Here is a 17525-nt window from a genome sequence, read left to right as displayed (position 1 = left end):
GGCTGTCGAATCGACCACAACACGGAGCTTCGTGCAGCTACTGGATGGCTTCAAGATACAGTGATTCGGCAGGTAGTATGTCTGGAGATCAGGAGGATCATCTTCTTCCTTTACTTTACGGAAGTAATCCAGCGATCGGTATTCTGCGTATCTGCGATTCAGAGTCCAAGAGGTGACGTATTATTTTGTGGCCAGTGTGATGGTGTTTTGGATGGTCTGTTTGAAAGTTGCTCAACTTTTTTTCCGGAAGGTGTGCTTTGATGGTAGGTAGATAGCAAAGATTATCAGTTTAGTTCAAATTGTTTGCATATGAAATTCTCTGGCTGCTCCAGCTGGTCTGCTGGACTTAGGGATAGATTTTCCAGGCAAGCAGAATGCATACACTGAGAAAACTTTTCGTATAGTTTCTATGTGTTTCACACATAGATTTTTTCCATGTGTCCAGTAAATGAACTTTATGTGCCGAACAGTTACCATTTATGTGTTTTTAAAATTTACCTTTGAAATTTGCACATACTATTCATATGCATGTAACTTTCATGTGTACCTCTGGGCGGATTGTGTTTATATGTGGCACATAATAATCATAAGGATTTTCATATGGAAATTTTCCATTAGTTATGTGCGGATTATTTTGAGTGTACGCTAACAAAATGTAATCAATAAGCATTAACCCCCGGTACCCACCGTCGGTTTTTGGCGAGCTCTGCTAGATATTCACTATCTTTTCACGACAAAAACTATTTCCCATTTTTATTTTAACAATGACTTAGCAACACTTTGATCTGTTCCAGCTTTTAATTTTATAAGCTTCCAATGCGTGCGAAAAAAGTTATAAAACATTCATCTTGCCAAAACCAGGAAAATGGCGAAAGTGATTATTTGTGCTTTTATCGGCATTTATCCACAAACATGGAACTGTTTCCTACACTGAGAAAACTTTTCGTATAGTTTCTATGTGTCCCACACATAGATTTTTGCAATGTGCCTAGTCAATGAACTTTATATGCCACACAGTTATCATTTATGGGTACGCGAAACTTTTGCACATACTATTCATATGCGTATATTTTTTATGTGTATAATTGCACATACTATTCATATCCGTATAATTTCTATGTGTATTTCTTGGCGGATTGTGTTTATATGCGGCACATGATAATCATCTAGAATATTATATGGAAATTTACCATTTGTTATGTGCAGAATATTTTGAGTGTAGAGAGCATTCAAGCACCTAGCTGGCAACAGCATAATAAATGCTATCTTTGCTTTAAAAAATACAGAATTCATCTTCAAATATATCTTAACTAATAAGCAAATAAGCAAATAACCCTAATACTTAACTTTTCTTCCAACATTTTAATATAATATAAAAAAATCCATTGATTTTTTATCTTCCAGAGTAGGGCCCCGTCCTAAGGAAGAATGGGAATGACCACTTTAAATCGTTTACCCTATCGCGCTGCCGTTGCCAACGACGCGCGCGTATGTTTCCATGTAACGCGTCGTCGTCATGGACGCTAGCCGTTGCTCATGATTTTTGTTATTTTTCAATCATGCATTTTTCTGTTTTCTGCCGGTGTAGGTTGTGTGAATATCGGGATATCCGCTAGAAATAACAGCATGGATAACCGCTTCCGCTGGGTGCAGGATCTGCTGCGTCGTTTGCTCGGCGTGAACGAACCACGTTACATCGAAACGGTCCTGAATGAGGTCGGCGACGAGCTGGTGGCATTCTTCGACGAAAACATCACCGACCGGCGGTTGGATCATCGAAGGATTTTTATCACTTACCGAACCTTTTACGATCGGATGGTGGAGGAAGCGGTAGTGGCCATGGAACCAGGTAATTTCTATACTGGAATAGTTTCACTTACACTTTCACTTTGTTTTTGCTAATGATGGTTTGCATTTCATCCAAGCAGCAGCTCCGACGACCGTGGAACCGGAACTCGTCCAGAAGGAGAAAAAAGGAAAGAAGAGTAGGGGTACGTACTCATTTGATTTCTTTTATTTTAATTTTTTTATGTTTTCTTTTTAATTTATCCAAATTTTTTCAACACTAGTTTGTATACATTACATTCAAAACTTGTTTTTTTTTGCTACCAATATCAAATTCTGCTTCAAGTGGCGATTCGAATGTTCACTGGTACTGTAAGACCTATAGTCTTCCCGAGCGAGGATATTCCATGTGGTTCGATATAGTAGTTAGCATCGCAGGGAAGTACTATAGGATCAGGCTTAACGCACCTCAATAACTTCCTCCTTAACCAAACCAAGAGGTTTTTTTGAAAGCTCTTTGCTACCTTTCACATCTAAGTTCTCTTTATAACTATTTAGAACACGCAGAAAAACAATTTGCAAAAATATTTTGTATAAATTTAACAAAAAATATTGTAGACTCAGGGCTTACTCAGATATTTTTTTGTTTCTAACTGTTTGACCTGTCAGTTCAACAATAAGTTTTGTTATTTATAAAAATAGCTATAGCTTCTACCAAAAATGTGAAAAATCAAAAAAAAATTTTTTTGGGCCGACTAATGAAAACAAAAGGGAGTATGAATTCAGTTGAAAAAATAATTTCTGATTCAAAAATATGATACAACAACAGACATACTGTTGGTTTTGTCATTTATTGCACTTGAGCCAACTTTGATCTAGACCGCTCTGGATTTTCCAGGTGTTTGTGTAAGATTTTTTTACGTTGTTCAAGTTCCATTCTGTACTGCTCCGCAACGTGGTGAAATATTTTATATGTTAAATGGTTCCACTTCCTACCTCAAAAAGCGTGTCAGTGGTACGCGGGGGGCATCCATATTTACTTTTAGCACGCTTATAATTGCCAACTGCATATTACTCTACTTTTAGATTAAGTATTGTATCAAATTACGCTTGGCTTCGTTCAGTGTTTTTATTGATTTTAATACTATACACTTTCCATAGTCTCGATCTTCCTCTATAAACTTCAATTAGTCTCTATATCTATCCCAAGATTTGCTTTAAACTTCCAATATTTCACTATTTCACTAGATATAAACGTGTAAAGTGCTTCAAAAATTTTTATGTATCGTTTCCAAGTTGATCCATTTTACGAAATGATCACAAATACAATCGTGTGATGATATGTATTATGAAGTATTCCACCACGCACACATATAAGGATTTTTTGACATTAGCTGAGGCCCTCGCTGAGGCTGTTTGCAGTAGGAATAATATCAAAAACATCAAATATCAAACTCCCGGATCCTCTCCTCCACTCTTCGCTCCCCTCTCACTCCTACATAACCGATCCTCAGCTAATGTCATTCTGGTTAGTGACGAAACCGCAAATTACTTCATTGTACCGCTGTCACTTTTCGGGGCAGTGCTCCTATACCTACACGTTTGTTCTACAGTGAAAGGGGCTGTTCGCAACACAACCAGTAAACTTCGTGTCGGAAAGTAAACCAATGGTTGCATTCCATATGCTGAAAAGACTACATTATCAAAATCTTTCCTGTTAGAAGGAACATAAATCGTTTGTTCATTTCAATGGGATTCCCATATTTCTTGCCGTTCATATATGCAAATGGTGTCGTCGTGCGTCACCCGCCGACACTGTTGATAGGCTATAGAAAGAGGAAAAAAAAAGCTGGAGCCATTTGATTAAGTGTATGTAAGCGAAACTTGTCTTGGGGGTGTTTGATAATAAGATTGTAACAAGATTGGCGAAAGTGTGAGTTCGTGTTGAATGTGGCGGATGCTTTTTGCAAAGGAAATTTTTTTATCTTCTATGAATTATGATTTATGTTGTTATTATCGATGCGAAAGAGTTTTTACCGGTCGGTAGAGATATAGCAGGAGCACCTAATAGTGTTATTTTGTTGTACTTTTAATGCCTCATATCAACCTCAAAAATTATAAACTTTCGTGTTGTTGATTTGTATGTGTATAATTTAAAAGCAATTAATGACCAAGGGAGAAAAGTTGTTAAGTTAGGGATGGCAATTATCGCCAAAAATGGTTATCGATAACAGTCGATATTTCCCGTCATTTTATCGATATTATCGATAAGTATCGATAATTTTCAATACAAACCTAGAGTGACTATATACAGAGTGGCGACAATGTCAAAATTGGAATGATAATTATCTGTCAGTGTCATTCCAATCGAGCAGACGACCTATCCAACGCGTATGCAGGAAAGAGAAAGAAAAACCTTGGAAAAACCGCATTGCATACATTTATGATGACTTGTCGCCACTCTGTATATAGTCACTCTATACAAACCATATATTGACAGGCGAGGCCAACCAAGGCACTGGCAGCGTTCCTTATAATCTATGTGTGTGACAGTAACCAACATGCATATGTTGAGCTTGATTGGTTAGGTTATTCTAGTTGAGCGCTGAACCCCGCTTATGCGAAATCCACCCAAATGTCTAGCAGCGAAAACTTTTTTCTTCCAGACTTTCTGACAAATATCTTCCCGCTGTTACCCGTGAAATCAAGCAGCAAGGCAACAACCTAGCAGAAACTTTGCCTTACGCGGTTTTGCTCAGATTTTTCTGCCGAATTTTTGTTCGATTTCTGTCAGCCATGTTGAACATGTTGGCAAAGCCTAAACTCGTCGATATTCTAGACAAAATTTTCTAAGTTTGTACACGAATGGTGGCCTTAAGGTAAAGTGACCGGATTTTTTTTTTATTAATGCGGGACATATTGATTGACTTATTTGCTAAATCGGTTGGTAATGTTGAGTTATTTGTAAACAGTTCTGCTCGGTATATTTTTTCGCAGTTTGAAGGTACCGTGGTTTCGAGATATTCATCATGCAGGAGAAGAAATGAAAGACATTGCGTGCGGTCATGTGCAGAATCCAGCGTCGGGTCGGGAGTTGGCGGGACAGACGGATTATCCTAAAAGAGCTGTAGTGTGAGTAATTGAGGGGTGCAGGTAAACTCTCAAGGCTGGCGGCAAGGCGCAGGCCAGACGTTGGAGTTGAACTCTTGATTATCAACTGCGGTTAAGGGACATTCGGAAAGTCAAGGCTGATCTCAGCATCACGGATTGTGCTTTGGTAAAAGAACTGAATTCTGACTGTATTGCAAATCCGTCTGGGAATGACTACAGGTGTTACCTAGCAAGAATAACAGAAACCTCAAACAATAAACAAAGGATAAAATCCGGTCTCGTGAGCTGTGCGGCCGAGTGATGACGAAACGCGATGCATGTGTCTGACTCGATGATGAATAAGGCCGATTTCAGCCAAACCCACGGGTCAAATTCTTCATGCTCTGGCTCGCGGTAGGATTTTTAGTAGATTCGAAATTGGTTTTGGGGATGGGTTCATGATAAAAGGTCATGACTTGGCAAGGGATCTGTACACTGATACACTGGGGTAGGTACCTTACCAGGCGGATTTTGCCCTTCATTAAGTCCCATGAAGCCTGTCGCAGTTTCAGCATGCATGCTACAATGGACACTGGACTTCAGTTCATCTCAAAAGAGCTGAGTGCACCAAATTGTCCCCGGGTTCGTCCAGTTCTGCAATACTGAAGATGACAGCAAAAGCTGAAGATGAGGAGAACAGTCTCCAGCGACATTGGTCAGATGAGGAATTCGAGGTGCCATCCGAATCCGGGACGTTCGGTCAGCCTACCTTAACGGTGAATCGCATGGTGAAGAAGTGAATGCGGGTGTTTAATAGGGGGGGTATGTCATATAACCAAGAGTTTAAAAAATCGATAATCATCGTTAATCCAAAAATTTTATCGATGATCGACGATGCCTCGGAAATATCGATATTCTCGATAAGTATCAATATGTTTGCCATCCCTAGTTAAGGTAACTTGATATTATTCAGTTATTGAGGCTTGACGACTAGTTTCAAATATTTTGTCTCAATCTATTGACGTAGGACTACGTCTTACTTTAATAGGGTGGCATGCCCAACAAACATTTTTGTTGAATAACAGCTTATTAAGCGATTGTTGTCTGGTAATTGGCTATACAATGGTTGAATAAGCTACTATTCAAAACAAATGTTTGTTGGGAGACGCGGAAATAAAAATGGTGACACGAAAAAGTGATAGATTTTGAACGACAATAAAACTCAGTCAGTCCTGTACGGATTTTGCTGGTTTGCATATCAATCGATTCACAAAACGTTTGCCTATTCGGTGGTTTTTACAAAAAGATGGATTTTTACAGCTAACTGCTGGAAGTGAATTTACATGAGCTTCCAGCTATCAGTTTGAGCATTTTCGGGTATTAAATCGATGCATCCATTGCATTTATCAGGTAGATGTGAGAGAGAAATCCATCGTTTTTATAACCTTTCAGTCTAATTATTGCCATTATACCAAGTAACCAGTAAGCACTAAACACTAGTCCTTTGACAACATTGTATAAGCATACCGAACTATGGTTAACCGTTATGTGTGCGACAAAAAAAACACCTTTAGAAGGGCGACAAGGGTACCCGGGTACCCAAAATTGATATTGTTATAACATCAACAATTTTAAACCCATTTTGATGAAATAGGTGTCATTTGATTCGTTAATTCGTAGAGAACTGATTGTATTGCAGGAAAATCAGTCATGCGGATATAAAAACTCTAAAAATTCATACAATGAACTATTTCATATAATAAGATGAATCAGGTTGGCCATTCCGGAGTAGGTTCCTGTGGGGTCATGGGTGGCCAGTCTAGGATTGGAGGTAAAACCTAGCAATATGGGTATCCAAGTTCTTGGAATTAATTCGGTAAGTGATATTTTTTACATTTCGAAGTATTTTGATTGGTTATTTCGAAAATGGTTTCTACGGGGTCACAGATGATACCGCAGGATTCAAGATAATGCTTAGCATTATCAGAACAGTTCAAAACGTAGAACCATCCGATATACATTTGGAACCAGTTCCAAAATTATTAATCAGTACTAAACTGGTCATATCAGTTCAAAACATCTCAAAGATCCACTAAACCAATCCTAATATTGGATTAGGCACCCAACTGGCCATCTGTAACCCTACAGGAACCCAATTCTGGAATGGCCAATGCGATCTAAAGTCACCAATTTATATAATAAGATGAAAAAGGGTTCAAAATGTCAAGTTCTAAGCTAATGTCTTTGCTGAAAGCTGATATTCTTCCAAAACAAGCGGCTTCCCACGTTTTACCGGACGTTGCTTTGGAATTACCGATTCCCGGGAACTACACGTCATATGATGGCCAAATGCTTAAACTAATCAAAACTAGATAAATATACGAATCAAATGGTTTCATCCAAATCGGTTCAAGATAGTTCAAGTTCAAGTTATGAACATAGCAAATCATGGGTACCCGGGTACCCTTGTCGCCCTCCTTCGTAATAAAAAAATTCAAGTGCCTCTCATTGCTAATCCCCTTTATGGATATGCACCAAAAAACCCTTAATTAATTAAGATCAACGAGTTTTACGATGTGGAAAAATTTCAATGACGTATGTTTTAAATTGAATGAGTTATAACTATTTTAAAACTGAAAAGGTACCCGGGTACCCTGTTGCACACATAACGGATAAAAGCTTATTTTTCTTTATATGCTTCTGTGGAACTCACATAATACTAAAAAGGCGAAATAGCGGGTATTAAAATGCTACGCCACAAGCACTCAATAAACATTATAAGTGTTTGTTTGAGGCTTAATCAAAACGTCATTTTGTACATTATCGACGTATCGAAAAAGTATCGACGGCGTATCGTTTGCTTGTTATGGAAAATAAAAATAGAATCGGTCGGGATTTAAAAAACTAAAAAAAAGCGATTTTTTTTGCTGCATCTCATCTCAAGGGGAGCAGGGTAAACAGAACCATTTTCGCTGAATGCTGAATGCTGAATAATGCTACCAACTAGACAGGGCTCGAACCGGGATGTTAGTCATGCAACCTCATTCGTTTCCTTGCACCTTTGCTATCTAAACCATAGCGAATGTGATTGAGTGAGTTGAAATTAGTCGTATTTAAATCTTGGTGATATTCCCTCTCATATCATAGCTACTTGTCCTGCATTACCAATAGGGTAGAAAAAAACGGCATTCGTTAGGAGGAAGAGGGCACGAAATCACGAATAGTGGCCATAGAATAGCGAAATAAAAAGTCAAGTACAAGCCGTTTATCAACACTTACGGCTCGTTTCAATGCAATTAACTAAATGCATTATATTGTTACGTTAGATACGCATATTTTGCTTTCTTTAATGCTGATTTACGTTAATGCTTCTATGCATCAACAATGTTAATATACGTTTTAAAAGCATTAAGATTGCTAATATGCAAAAGTTTGGCACTTGGGATGCAGAATTATTTCCAATATACGGTTTTAGATTAATGCTTATGGTTACTTGGGATATATTCAGTCTAATTTTGTCGAATATTCGATATTTAAGATCTCAATTCCTCAGTTTTTCCATTTATGCTGGGTCCTTCCAGACAACCTGAAAATCAACACAAAAAATCAGTTTTCGTTGCTACGACTTGCAAAAATAGTCTCAGTTTTGCGGCCAGTTAGTAATTCATCGACAAGCCACGCCCTTTAGTTACGTAGATGATGGAAAGATAGAATTTGAAAAAAGGATGGACTTTGAATCCCCGTTCTAATGAAACAGAGACTACTTGTCGACCAACATTTGAAAGGGGTGGATAAGCCAACTGTCAAACAGAACGAGTGAGAGTTATTTTTTGCTGGAGCAGCATAGGAAAATGAACTCTCACTCGTTCTGTTTGACAGTTGGCTTATCCGCCCCTTTCAAATGTTAGTCGACACTTCATCACATACTTAGTTTCTGCGAAACATCCAATGTATACCTAGTACGTGAATTTTGCCGATTAGCGCCGAAAATTAATGGCAAAAGTCGCGCAAGGCTGGAAAAACATCATTAAGGGTGATAAGAAGATACAATGCACTATATAAGGTACTGAAGCAGGTCCACTCTTACACTGGTAGCTCTTCAAACGAAATGAGTATCTTCCAGCAAATTCCTGCCGAGACTTCGTCTCTGACTCACTACAATAAGCGCTCTACGATTACCTTTACCGAGCGTCAAACCTCTGCAAATGTCTGCTTTATCCTGGAGAATTGGACAAGCTAGTCACCTCTAATTGGGTGCTTGGCAGAAGTTACCTATGTACTTCGTCATCCACCAATAAGCCTCGTTAGAAGCCACCAAATAATGGTTGAAGAAGTCTTAGAATTAATTTTCTTTTTATTGAAATTAACTCAACCAACTAAATATATTCATTTATGTTTGTGTTCCAACCTTAATTTAGAACTCAGTATTCAGTTATTAAATTCGAGTTTTGTTTTAAATTTGCTAGACATTTTTTGAAACTCGATTCATTGCGTAAAATTTTCAATACAATTGTAATGTTTTCTAAAAAAATTCAGCAAACCCTTTTATTATAAAGAATAATATCTCATCAAGTGAGCATTAGTTAAAAAGACCATTTTATTTTAAATCAATTTTGAAAGAGTTGAAGTCGTTGAAAACCCAAAATATCGGTATTTTTTTCAATGCAAAGATTTTTTTGATTAGTTGATGTAAGTCTTTCTTAATGGTTTAAATTGAAGTCTTTTAGAAAATGGCGTATAAGCGTATGAAACGTATCCACTTTCCGTTATGTAATCATTTATTTTTCGTATCATAAACTGCACCCTAAAAACGTAGTAAAAGTATATTTATAAATAATAGCTGTTTATATATAATAGCGTGGTCCTACGTCAATAGGTGGTAGGGTCTCTGATGCAAATATCCACTTTTTTTGATAATTAGTTCCTTATGGAAAATAATTGCATGTTTACCTTCACGGAAACATGCAGGGTGTTAGGTAGCTTAGTGTAGATGTTTCAGAGAGTAATAGAGGATCATATTTGATGAGCAACTCCGATCCCGACCTCCTCGTGGTACCAGCCGGAATACGAGCAACCTTAGCGGAGATCGGGTAACCAACCCCGGTGGAAACTAAGGTCGTATACTAACCGGGAAGGAGGTATAGTGAGTCTCGGCACTATAAGATGGCAGCCCCATCGCGAGACTCGGTAGTGTTGCCCCAGTACGGCTACACACCTAAATAAACTTTAACTAACAACATTCAAGCATATTCGGAGCGGAATATTCGGCATCGACCTAGGCGACGGAATAAGGACGACGATTGGAGACTCGGGACTTGGAACTGCAGATCGCTAAATTTCGCAGGTTACGAGCGGGTGCTGATTGAACAGCTGGAACCCCGCAAACTCGGCATCGTAGCTCTGCAGGAAATCTGTCGCAAAGGAGAGAAGGTATGGAAGATCCGTGGCGGAAAGGCCCAGTTTTACCAGAGCGGTGGCGCTACCAACGAACTGGGAACGGGTTTTGTAGTGCTGGGCGGAATGCAGGATCGCGTGATAGATTGGAAGGCGATCAACGAGAGAATGTGTGTATTGAGGATAAAGGGCCGTTTCTTCAATTATAGCATCATTAACGTGCACTGCCCGCACGAAGGTAGAACCGACGATGAGAAAGAAGCGTTCTACGCGAGGCTGGAGGCAACGTACGACAGCTGCTCGTCACGGGACATCAAGATCGTCATCGGGGATATGAACGCCCAGGTCGGTAGGGAAGAAATGTATAGACCGGTGGTAGGACCCCATAGCCTGCACACCGACACAAACGATAACGGCCAACGATGTATAAACTTCGCAGCTTCCCGAGGCCTGGTGATCCGAAGCACCTTTTTCCCGCGCAAGGATATCCACAAAGCCACCTGGAGATTACCTGATCAACGTACAATGAACTAAATTGACCGTTCTCATAGAGGGCCGGTTCTTCTCTAACATCACGAACGTACTCTCCCGTCGGGGTGCGGATATTGATTCTGACCATTACCTAGTAGCAGTACATGTGCGCTCAAAGCTGTCCACCGTATACCGGACACGTCAAAGCCGCCCTCCTCGGCTGAACATCAGGCAGCTAGATAACCCACAAGCTGCCGAGAACTACTTCATGTTTGAATTTCATTTTAAACGTATGGTTTTGGGTGTTGAATTAGTATCTGAAAATTGCAAGACTTCATACATCACGCATAGCTGACAAGATTACCGCGTGCGATGAACATATTCTGACACGTATGAAAAACAACAACAATGTTTTTCATAAATTGAGGGTTTGCCGCCACTTTTGCTTGCATAATCTTGCAAAACTTAAGCCGCTTAGGTTTATTCGCTGGCAGCAGCTGTTGAACCTGTAGTGTGGAAAGGATGCATTTTTACCCGGTTCACCTAGTTGCACACCTCCATGGTGACAAGGGACTGTGCCTCAATTTGCCTTGTAATTGTCTTGAAATCATTTCCCACAATTCGCAAAATTTTAAGGTCAATCGCTGACGCCACTTGCTGATAAGGCTGAGGCTTCCCTCGAAGCCTCGCTGAAAACAACGTTCCTTATCGAAAGCGACGCTGCGTTGGCTAAGACGTCCCTGAATCAAAATCATTGTGCAACGAAACGAACACTTCTGGATTTGTGTTCACTTACTTGCATTAGGCCTCCCAGTTGGCTTCGAGGTATGACGTTGGCCTAATAAGTCAGTCGTTGTATATTAGAATCTCGACTGGGAGAGGCTGTTAGAGTCAATAGGATCGTAGCAACTGGCCCTGCAATTGTCCTGCACTCTAACAGCTGGCAACGAAGTCTGTCGTATAAAAACAGAACATCAAGTTTCGATAACGGCATGTAACACCTAGGCTTTGCTTTACTTGCATTAGGTAGCCGACGATCAGAAAATCTACGACCATACTTCTGCTGGGCTGTTGTAGCTACACAATTAACGAAGCCACATCAAAGGTGAATGTCCGCGAGTCCTTCCGGAGAATACTTTTTAATACTGCAATCATTTTCAGAAACGTCCCAGACAGACCCGAGAAGTGAGTTTTTAAACTGTTTACCATATGCGTTTAATCGTGTCCGTCGCACGCGTTGATATAGTGTGCTATGCATAATGTATGAGTTCGACTAGTTTTCAGATACTAATTCAACACCCAAAACCATACGTTAAAAATGAAATTGCAACGAAACTAAAAGAGATAGATGTTTTACGTCAAAGAGCAAATTGTAGTACGGTACTAGAGCTTTAAACTGGTGAATAACAGCAATCAGTTTTATCACACATTTTTAGGAGAAATTCGATAAAAATGCCTTGAGAAACACTTAATTCAAAGCTTTTTGCTTCTAAAAAGTTACTAAATCTTTTGAAGTAGGGGGTTTAAGACCTACTTTCAATACAAAATTTTCTCAGCTTTTGAATGAAAGTAATGAAATTGAGCTAGCTAGCATAGTTTTTGTTTCAGAGCTAATTTAAGGTAAACAGAACCGAAAATTAAAAATAGTTTAATAACTCTGTAACGATTTAGATTTGGCTAAATGCGTATGATGATTTTTTTCGTCAAATATGATCCTCCATATCACGCCCTGAAATATCTGCTCTAAGCTACCTAACACCCTGTATTATCTGTGATTCAATGTATCGAATAGAATATAGTGTCGCGCTCTGCCAACTGATTATTCGATTAATGTGAAAGTAACATGGCTCTGCTCGAAAACTTGTAAGAGCAAAATCAACGTCCTAAATAAACACCAGCGCTTATCGCGTATACTTTTAAGATTCCCACCCAGGTAACCAATATGCATTATTATAAGCAGTAAGTCTATCGTTTATTGGCATCTCTGGCGTTTTATACTGCACGTTGCTGTATATCAGCTTTTTGACTGCATAGCTATTGTAAATTGGCATCCACAATGCTCTTTAATTTCTTCTTATCGGCAACCAGCTGCAATAAGGACTGTCAGCACTGCAAGAGAGTTAGCAGCAAAGTAGGCTTTTCAATAGCATCTAATCTGACTTAAATGCTTATTGACTTGCATTTAAATTGCGCTGGTAATGCTTATTGGTTACCTGAGTAGTATTGTGGTCGAAAATGAAACCCTTTTTCATCGCTTGGATTCTTCAATTATTAAGTACCATCTTTATTCGACTAAATTTTTCCGTCGAACTTAATGTTTTCTATCACTGAATGCAACAGTAACTGTTCAGCGACAAGAAATTCCTATTGGATGAGTTTTTTACTACACTAAATTAAGGAATAAACGAACGGAGTCGCCATTTCCAGGAACGAATTCTGGATTCATTCCCCCGGCAGCGGCGGGTCGGAACTGAATCGGCACTCCGTGCCGTAGGTATCTTCGAGGTGGCACGTTCTGGTAAGTTAATTTGATTTATTTACAGCGTGGAGTTTTTTGTTGTGTCCGTGTATGTGTGCATGTTCGCTTTGCGGATGGCTTCGCAGTCCTTCGCTGTTTTTTGCTCTGTCGCAAATCTGCATGCATACGAAGCCGCGGGAAGCGTTAGGCGGATGCAGTACCATAAAAAGAAAGAAGCGAGGACACTTTTTATCATATTTCAAAGCATGTCCGGTTACTACCACCGAAGCATCGTTGAAAACTGAGCGGAGAAGCGCGCTGGTGCGAATTGGTTATAATACTACAAGGAAACCAGAAATGCAACACCAGAAACAATGACGTACCAGTACTTGTCGGATTTTCGGTGTCATTTTTTCCCTTCGGAGGCCGAACCGTTGCCTTGCGAATGAGATTCACGAAAGCGGTTTTCCTGTTCAAGTAGTTCGAATTTGAATTTTAAATGCAACACAAATTGCTGCATTTCCATTACGGCAATTCTGGTCTGCCATTCGAGTCACGAGTGGTATACATGATGTCGAATCTGGTGCCGGATTCGAAACCTATTTAACATGTTCTCGTTTGTAATTTATTTGACAGGTCTAGCCGACGATACAGAGGATGCCGGTAAGCTAGTTTGTGAGAAGTTAGTTTTAAGTTTGTTCGAAAGTTGATCCCTAATAGTTGCTTGAAAAAAAGGTTATCTATTTCTAACCACTTTTTCTATGTTTTATACCACAGGAAAGAAGAAAGCAAAACCGAAGAAGACTAAGAAAGATAGTGAGTATAAGTGAATGATTTTAGAAAAAATGCGCTTCTGAAGAGATCTTTAAAACTTACTATTAGTTAATCTTTTTAACATTTAATCGTCCATATACACTAGCGCCAGAAGCAGGTTTTACCACTCCAAAACTTGCTATCTTCAATGATCCATTACTGGAGCATATACCATAACTCTTGAATCAAGCATCGCAGAACAAATTTTTGTATGAGAACGTACTAAAATTGCCTTCGCAATCTGGGAAATATAACGATTAGGAAAAGTTTTTTTTCTATTCTATATTTGAGAGGTTTTCAACCTGCGGCTGGTTCGCCTCTTTCCACAGGAAAAGTTCCTCCCGAAGATTTTCACGGTGATGAAAAATTATAAAAAAAAGTAGAACCTATGTCATTCCTAGAACATTGGTAAAATAATTTTTTCTTATTTGCTAATTGAGCGCAAAAGCGAAAAAGTTAAAAGCATCAATATTTAGTGAAATAAGTGTCCTTATTAGCGACACAGTCTTTCACCACTTTATTGACGAGAATGACCCACAAGTTCTCAATCGGGTTGAGATCAGGACTTTGTGGTGGCCATTCAAGAGGTTTTATTTTGCGTGAACGGAAATAGGCTTTGGGCTTCGTAGCAATACGCTTCGGATCGTTGTCCTGTTGGAAAACGAAGCTGTTTCGCTGACTAGTTTTTCGAAGCGATTCCTTCAGGTTGTCCTTGAGGGACTGTCAATGTAGATATCTGCTGTCATGATTTCGTGAATTCGCACCAGTTTCCAACACCAGCCCAGGAAAAGCATCCCCGCATCATTACATTGCCTCCTCCGTGCTTGACTGTAGCCTGTAAATGACGTTCCTACAATTCTTCCGCCATACTCTTTCACGCCGCTTCTTGTTGAAAAGCGCTAATTTCGGATTCGTCAGTCCAAAGTACTTTTTTCCAAAAATCTTTGGGTTTGATTGATATTGTTGTTTCCAGGCATGAATCTGCTCTTGACACCATATGCTCAGCTAATCTGCGGTATACTGTTCTGGTCGATACCACCAATGAGAGATTTTCCTGAATGCCTTGATTAATATTTTTGGATATTTCTTCACTTTCCGGATAATTCGTTGATCCGTTCGGCTATCTCTCGACGATGCACAGTGGAAAATACTGGGACAAAACAATCAAAATGGAGTTGAAGTTTTCCATGAAGTATTATTTTTCTATGAAAGTAGACAGACTAAATAACTATATTCCAAAATTTCAGAACACTGGGAATGATACAACTTTTTAGAGAATTTTTTGAATCTGAAGTTTGTGTGACAACTTCCATTATTTTTCATTCAACGCTAGTTTCAAAAAACTGTGTTTAATCGTATCCTGTTAGGTATTTGCATACAAAGAAAACGTGATTTGGTATTGAAATGGTTATAGATTAGCACCTTATTTTGCAGATTGACGAAAATCAAGTACACTCTAAAATATATTTGCTTCAAATCTCAAAATAATAACACACAAGTGACTTCGCATTTTCAAAGTTGAGTATCTTTTTTTGGGAACGGAAGGTAACCGTCATTTTTTCATATTTTATGTAGAATTTAGTCTACTTTCCAAAAATCATATCCGCATTTTGCGCAGATTTGCGCAAAGACTAAAAATATTGAATTTTTTAGAACCATGTGTTTTTATGCAATTCCGCTTTGTAATTACTTCTAGCAATACTATTATAGATATTTTTAAAGAAAATCTTTGAGCATTTAGCAGCTAAAGGTTAGTACCAGGTCAGCAGAGCAGAAGTGACACTTTGATATTCAAATTTTAGTGAATAACCATGGTTATTGGCTGGAGAAAATGCTATTTTTAAAATTCAAAATTTATTTTTAAATATGGCTCAACGTTATGGATTGCTGAGTGTTACAAGGTCATTACTACTTCGCCTAATTAGCCCAATGCAAAAAACACAAAATAGAAAAAAATACTTCAAGTAGTTATAAAACTTTTCTTGGAAAATTATTTTAGAGACACCCTAATTATTGATTTTTTTAAATATTTGTAAACTTTAAGTTATAGTAGTCAATTTGGTTCACAGTTATATACAAAATATGCAAGTTCCATATTACTTTACCAATTTTATCAGTTTTGTCTCAGTTTTGTTCTGACTGGCGCCACTGTGCGATGGCCTCTTCCGGATCTGTCAGCAAGAAAACCATAAGCCTACACCAAAGTAACAATTTGGGTTTTATTACACTCTTATGATGGCATTTAAGATCAAAATTGGTCACGAGAACCGCTATAAGAGTACAATAAAACTCATATTGTTACTTGGGCGGCTTATTCCGAACTTCTCTGCAATCTTCCGCTGTGAAATCTGCGACAAATGATCCTGAACAACAAGAATTCAGACTTGCATGTTGTTTCTTTTTTTACCCATTTTAATTTGGTTAAAAACTCTTTGTGTATAGACAAAAATATTCGACTTTTATATTCCAACGCAAACAACACTTTGATTATATCGCGTCAATTAAACACTTAAAAAAGTTGTAAATAACGTCGCAAGCCCTAGTTGTCATAACATGATGAAACGAGGGGTTACTGAAAAGTTTCGAGGGATTTTAATATTATTTTTTGGGTATGGGAATTTATTTTTGTCAATGCATATTTGCACACATTCAAGAAGTCATGTAAGGGAGTAAACAAAATCTGACAAAAATGACAACACTTGTTAATTACTTGAAGGAGTAATACCGTGGACCCCCGTTCGTTTGAGCGATTCGTCATGCAAACTAAAGGAGTTAGTTTTTTATTTGAACAACTGGCAACCTTATGCTGTAACATGTATGAACTGGCCACCCTGCTTTTTGTTATTGTTTTGGTCATTTGATTTAGTTGGCTGTTGCTAGCAGCGAATATTTTATTCTCCGATCGGATGTCTATCGTAATCGTTGGGAAACGGAATGTGAAACTGTTTAAGCACGCTAGATTGGTACGAACAAATCGTGTTTCTGTGCATTGTCTGCATAAGCAAAAGATGTCATGTTGAGAATGACATTTGAACCATTTTTAATTTGCACGTCGTGCAAACCAGCGGGACTCAAATTAAAAAGTGTTCAAATTAAAAACGGTCAAACGACCGGGGGTTCACGGTAGTTGACAAACAATTCTAGATAGAATTAACAAAAGCGCGAATATCGCAAATGTAAACAAAACGGGGGAGAGTTAGTTTTTACTAGATCAACATAGGAAAATCAACCCTCACTCGGTTTGCTTACGCTTTTGTTAATTCTATCTTCAATTCTATAAAATTGCGGTAGTAGTTTTTTTATAAAATAGTCTAGAAATTGAAAAAAGTTTCTAAACATCCAAGGTGGGCTTTTTTATGCCTGTCACTGTACATTCATATTTACGTTTCTCGTCCTTCTGTCTTCCCTTTAGTTGTCTCGCCGTTCTAAGACATAGCCTGATGAACTAAGTTTCTTAAATTTACTCGGTTGTGGGCTACCGCTCTCCAATTCCGCAGATGTATTCCGTGTGTTT

At 38.6% G+C, this 17525-nt stretch overlaps 1 protein-coding gene across 1 annotated transcript in view; it reads left to right on the top strand.

Annotated features, from left to right (window-relative positions):
• The first annotated feature begins 1626 nt into the window (after positions 1-1626).
• Positions 1627-17525, top strand: part of LOC128732933 (dynein axonemal heavy chain 10) — a 254416-nt gene continuing 238517 nt past the window's right edge. The window contains 3 exon segments of the mRNA XM_053826409.1: positions 1627-1849; positions 1926-1991; positions 13976-14014. Coding sequence (XP_053682384.1) covers positions 1627-1849; positions 1926-1991; positions 13976-14014 — 328 coding nt within the window.

Source organism: Sabethes cyaneus, chromosome 1, assembly GCF_943734655.1.
Source record: "Sabethes cyaneus chromosome 1, idSabCyanKW18_F2, whole genome shotgun sequence".
NCBI lineage: Eukaryota > Metazoa > Arthropoda > Insecta > Diptera > Culicidae > Sabethes > Sabethes cyaneus.
This window is presented reverse-complemented; position numbering and strand designations above follow the sequence as displayed.